This window comes from Triturus cristatus, chromosome 3_1 (assembly GCF_964204655.1).
Source record: "Triturus cristatus chromosome 3_1, aTriCri1.1, whole genome shotgun sequence".
Classification (NCBI taxonomy): Eukaryota; Metazoa; Chordata; class Amphibia; order Caudata; family Salamandridae; genus Triturus; species Triturus cristatus.
Window position 1 is genome coordinate 615,232,459 of NC_140583.1, and position 6,000 is coordinate 615,238,458.

General features: G+C 42.3%; 1 protein-coding gene across 1 annotated transcript in view; it reads right to left on the reverse strand.

The window, feature by feature from the left end:
- The window catches only part of SELENOS (selenoprotein S), a 136,841-nt gene extending 131,043 nt beyond the window's left edge, over nt 1-5,798 (reverse strand). The window contains exon 1 of the mRNA XM_085644546.1: nt 5,620-5,798. Coding sequence (XP_085500672.1) covers nt 5,620-5,701 — 82 coding nt within the window. The 5' untranslated portion in view covers nt 5,702-5,798. The remainder of the gene's footprint in view (nt 1-5,619) is intronic.
- Between the last annotated feature and the right edge of the window lie 202 nt (nt 5,799-6,000).

Sequence of the window (6,000 nt, forward strand, 5' to 3'; positions counted from 1 at the left end):
AGAAGGAACTACTAAGACTCATACTCCCCAGTAATTTTTATTGAGTATTTTATCCTTATTTTGTTGAGTATCTCAGTTTCCATACTCGACACACAACGTAGCTCATATATGGAAAGGGCTTTTCATAGTTTACACATAAATACAAGTAATAAGTAGCATACATATCCTTGCACTTTGACACTACAACTGGACATTTATCAAACCTTATACTTAACAAACCTTGAACAATAAAATATTAAACATTCAGAGTAACTAACCTCCTCTAAGAAATGTCTTTCGAGTAATTTGTATGTCTTCGTATGATGAGGGCTACTGGAGACCCATAACAAAGCTTTTTAGTGGGTTGCTGGGACTTTGTAATGGCATACATTGTCCACTGTCCAAAGTGCTGCATAGAAGAGCTCGCCTTCTAAACGCTACCTCTGGCTTCAGCATCAGCAGGTTGCAGCTGAGGACCAGGTTGCTGGAGTACTATACAGAAGGCACCTCCTTAGGTAACCCTTTCTTCCCAGCAACCATGCCAACTTGTCCTGCAGTTACTGAGTGCCGATGGTCCTTAGCTAGGCTCTGCATTCATTTACCATAATCTATTATATATTTTAAGTATTTGCCTCTCGTAGACTCATCCGTGGTCTGCATCTCTCTAGAGCCCACTTTTTTTATTTTAGAAAAATAAGAGATATGTGAAACCCTTTTATGATCTTAATCACTTGTAATTACCCTAGGCTTGATGCCATTCTATATTTTTTCCTCCATGTTCTATCACAGGTTAGGACCGACCTCATCCAACCCAGGCTTAGTCCCCTTTCAAACAAGCATTTGCAATGCAATAGGTCGCGCATTTGCAAGAGTTTAAGCTATTGGCATTGTGAATGACAATGCCTGTTATTTATCGGTTTTGATAATTTACACATAAATAAGTCATTGTCATTTACAATGCCAATAGCTCAAACTCCTGTAAATGCGAGATCTATTTCATTTTAAAGAAGCGTCCGCCATTTTCACAGGCTGCTTGGAAAGTAAAAGCGCACATAGCGTGCTGAATGCTGCAGGAAAGCAAGTCGTGCCTCCAGTAGGAGAAACTCATTAAAGAAAATAGTGCTTACAGATTAAATACGAAATAAAAAGGGCCAGCCCTCATGGGAGGTTACGAATGAAAACAAGGAGATACTAAGGAGGGACTAACAAGCCTATTAACGAATCCGAAGCCAGCATTTACAAATGACAATGACGCAAGCCAATAAAAAATATGGGTGGAGAGAGGGCGGAGCTTCAAGTCCATACTCGAATACAGCATTGCTCCAACTGGGTAGGTCTGTGCCTTCCATGCAGTGTGGGGTTGACAGAACACAGAAGCGAATGTGCACATAGCAAACACCTGGTCCAATGCCTTCTAGCAGTTAATCAAGGTATCAATCAATTTTTGACAAAGCAATCATTATTACTAATGCGCTTGCATACTCATCTATTTGATGGCTTTTTTTGACAGCATATGAATTTTCTCCCGCCATTGATTTACCCCAAACTTTAATATCTTAAATGGCTAATGTAATAGATAATGTGCTGCCTGGTTAAAAACGTATAAGATCCCAAAGACGAGACCTATTGGCTATGCCAGTGCTTGTTTTTTGTTGTTTTAATTATTTTTTACCCCACCCCTGTCTGTTGCTTCCTCCACCCACGATCTGTTGCTTAATTTCCACTCACTCCTTCGTCACTCCCCGACCCTCACTGTCTCAAAAAAAAAAAAAATCCAACGGCCCAGCATCTGCCAATTGCTGCAAGACTACTCCACTGAAAGAAAAAAAAAAACGTTTCCGCACATGTACATTTTTTTTTCTTCTTATCTCTTTTCAAGTGGCATCCACCATCTTGCAGCACTAAATAAAGAAAATGTTGCCCACATCAATCAGTTGGCACACACACGTCATCATGCATGTGGCTACTCAATGACATGGCAGTCAGTAGCAAAATAACGTATGTCACGTCATTATGCCTTTTTAGTTTGCCGATGCCACAAAGAATCAGAAAAAAAGCATTTTCTTTTTACCGATGCTGCAGAGCATCAGCAAAAAACATTGCAAAGCCAACAGGTCACGAGAGCGAGGCTTACTGGTTTTGCCAATGCTTGTTCTCTATAAAATCGGGAATAATAATAAGTACCAAGACTCTGCCCATTACTATTGCCTGCACTGCTCTCCATGAATGGCACGTTCAGTAGCATTAGCATCTCCTTGTTACAACAAAGTGCTCTACTTTTATTACTGCCTGATCTATATGAGAAAACATTTTAAAATGTAAACATATATATTTACTGCCTTAGAGTGCTCTTGTAAGAAATTACATTTCCCCTTTTTATCATTAACAAAACTTCAATAATTAAGAAGTAATATACTACCCCCTTTAAATGTTTTCTGGGGTTTCAGACTGGGGGAGTTCGCAGATGTCCTCTGTACTCTTTACTCTCTTCCACCTGCTTTTCTGCCTCACTCTTACTTGTCACAACTAGGATTATGCGTTATTTTTTTTTACATCTTACTTATGAAAATTGTTATCTACCTCACTACTCCCTGTGCTACAGGTCCACCTCCCTACTGCTGCACTATGTGGGCTACTTTAACTGAGCAGACACTTTGCTCTGTATGGCGCAGACTGGTGGGAAGTCCTATTATCTACCAATCTGCTTTGTTCTAAAGCTTACCATCATCTTTCTGCGTGTGAAAGGTGCCCTAGGAGCATTCCTTTTTAAAGCCCCCGAAATGTGCTCTCTGCAGCAGACCTATATTTTTGTTGCCGCTTTCCTTCCACAGACAAACTAGCTCCTTTCTCTGAAAAACAAATGTGAAGATCATATTTGACTGTACACGCTGGAATGCTGCTAGCTGGTACAGAGGAGACCTGCAATATTAATTGGTGGTCAGGTTAAAGTAAGCTCGACAAGTGTTTTGCTGTTCATACTCTGGTTAAAATAACATAAGATGCACTGGTCAAGCACCATTTACTAACCAGATTTTGTAATTCTCATCTCATGGGGTTCTCAAAGCAATATACTGCATTCTATCGCATTAGTATTTGTATAGCATTTCATAACTTTTGCAACTCACAAGGTATGCGTACAACAAATATCTGGTACATAGTCTCATTCAATTCAAAACACTGCGACAGATTTGAATACATCTCCAATCTGCTCTAAGGGGCTTTAAGATTGGCATTTGTGCAACATCTCTCCCTTGATTCCAACCTAATATTAGATCTGTACTGCTACCTTCCTGAATATGGCCTTTGATTTTGAGATCAAGATACTTTGGTGGCAAAGAGCACATTACAGAGATGCTGAGCTAGAAAAGAGGGAGACAGAAAAGCCTAGAAATAGAAACACAAAGCAGAGAAACCATCAAAAGCACAAAGGTTGTAAGCAAGCCTAAAAGAATGCAGTATGAAGGGATTAGAGATTGGCAAATAAAACTCAGAAACAGAACATGAGGAAAAGAATAAGGGAAATTCGCTACCAAGAAAAGAGAAATTGCACAAAAAGGAAAAACAATAAAAAGGAAAAGAAAACTGAAAGAAAATAAACATTAAATGTATTTTAATGTGATTTGCATGTACATCATACAGGGGCTACAGAGAGTACAGTCAGCCGCTGCTAAGCTGGCACTGGGCTGCAGGTTCGACTCTTCCTCCACTCAGGCACCTTCATTGCCTGCCTGTTAGAGAGAGGGTCCTCTTCAAATCCCTTTGCCTGGTTCATAAGGCGTTTCATGGAACAGGACCGGTCCCACTTCAAGAGAGATTCTTAAGGTACTCCCCCGCAAGGCAGCTGCGGTCATCCAATGCCAGCTTGCTGGCCCAGACCAGGTTCAAACGGGCAAGATTGGGGGGGGGGAGGGCCTTCAGTGTGGTCGGAGCCCGAAGCTGGAATGAACTTCCATCTGAACTCAGACAGTTGCAATCACTTATGGAATTCAGGAGGAGCCTCAAGACCTGGCTCTTCCCAGCAGCATGATGCCCCCTACTCTACCCCCCTCAGCACTAAAACATCTCGTTTGGTTGAAAGCGCTTGGATACCCGAAGGGTCACAGTGCGCTATATAAGTATTCATACAATACAATACAATACAATTTGCGGGGCAGTAGCCGGAATCCGTATGAGAATGTTCAGGGAGTTGATGGACTAACGGCAGCAAACCTTGAGTGCCACATTTTAATCCTATTTAGGGAACTCACTGGGTAAAAAGTGGTAAGAAATTCTGCTCTCAATGAGAAAACTAAGTGGGCTAATGCACCAACTGGAAGTGTGTTGTGGCTTTATGATGCATAGTACCTTTAAGTGTACGAGTGCAGCTCATTCCAGGAACGTTCGCAGTCTCCATTGAGGCAGTGTTATATGTAATGCCAGTTGGAGACTAGGAGCTGACCGGCAGGCTGCATCGTTGGTGGTGCGTTATTGTTCTGGAGGTGAGAGATTAAAAACTAGTTGGACTCCGCGTCATAATAAAGTGTATTTGTGTCTTGTATGTTAAAAGTTTGAATCGCAGTAAGATAGTTCCCTTCTAGGCAATACATTGTGTGGAATATTATCTAACCTGTGTATAACAAATGCAAGCTTCTCATGTTCTGTGTAGATGTTTAAATGTTAAACAATTTGCGGGCTAGAAATAAGGTGAAGAGCCAACAAAACAGAGAATAGTTTGATCATTTTAATCATGCCGCAGGCCTCATTCTCCCATACACTCACCCAAGCACTGTCACCACTCACACCGCCTCTAGATCTGACAATCTCTTCCTTAAGTCCAGCACTATCTCCAGACAGTCAGTCTCACGCTGAAGCTTGAACTACTTATTCGGCAGAATTTGCATGTGCTGCTACCTAATGGAGCTCAGTCTGAGCTGCCTCAGTCCCCCACTCCCCCAACCCACACACATATATATCCCCAACCGTGCTGAGGTGGGTCCATATCGGACTCTCCATTTTTACCCTCGGGGTGAAAAAGTACAAAAAAGCTTAACTCTGCAGTAGTAAAACCAGTCATTGCTTTTGAAGTAACTTCAGAGAGTCTCGGTTGTCAGATTTATGTAGCGCAAACTTTAAAGTTTTACATGAGCAACAGTTACATTACACAAGTACATATTTATTTTTTGAATCACAGGATCTTGAGTCGACGTCAGGCTCGAACCTGCTTTCTCGGTTGAAAAGTAGGCAGCTCTAGCCTTACAACCTCGGCCGCAAGAACTGAAGCATTTTCAGTATTCTCTACAACGAAGCCATAGTTGTTGCTTATGTATCTTATGCAACATACAACAATTGACAAAGCCAATAGTCCTGACTGGTTTTAGTTGTAATGTTACTTGCTGTGTTATATATCTGGATGAATGGACAGAAGCAGCAAAATACCAGTGGAGCAGCAACCTATGCTAAGTACAGATTTTTAGCTTTAGTTTTTTTAGCCACGCCCTTAATTACACAGGAAACGCCCCTATGCGAGACCCCCCCCCCCCTCCCCACACACAGTTTTTCATCCCACTTAAAGCCCTGAAAAAGGGAGACCTCTTCTTACTACGCTAGTTTTAGTCTCGTAGTGTCTCTCTTAAAGGCAGCTGGGTGCTCTCCCATACTCACCAGTCTCTTGCAGTAAGTTGATGCCCTCCTTCTCCAGCACCGGACGGTGCTGAAGTGGTTGGGGATCTCCACCTAGCTCCATCTTCTGGCCGTGATACGGATTTCCTGCTCCGGTCACTCCATCAGATCAACACTGCTGTGTCACCTGCTGCGCGTGGAACTTCCGGAAGAGGGGGCCAATTGGAAGCCAACGTGACGTGTCCTGTTATGATTTCACAATCAGCTCGTATTTGTCGGTGCTTTTGCCCTGCGTCCAATGAGAGAGTGAGAATGAAGCACTGACCACGCCTGCGGAACAAAAATACCGGCTTGTCAGTAATTCACCAGGAAAGAACTAGAGTGTGAACCGTTTTATGAAACGATCCAACTAGAAGGTGCCAT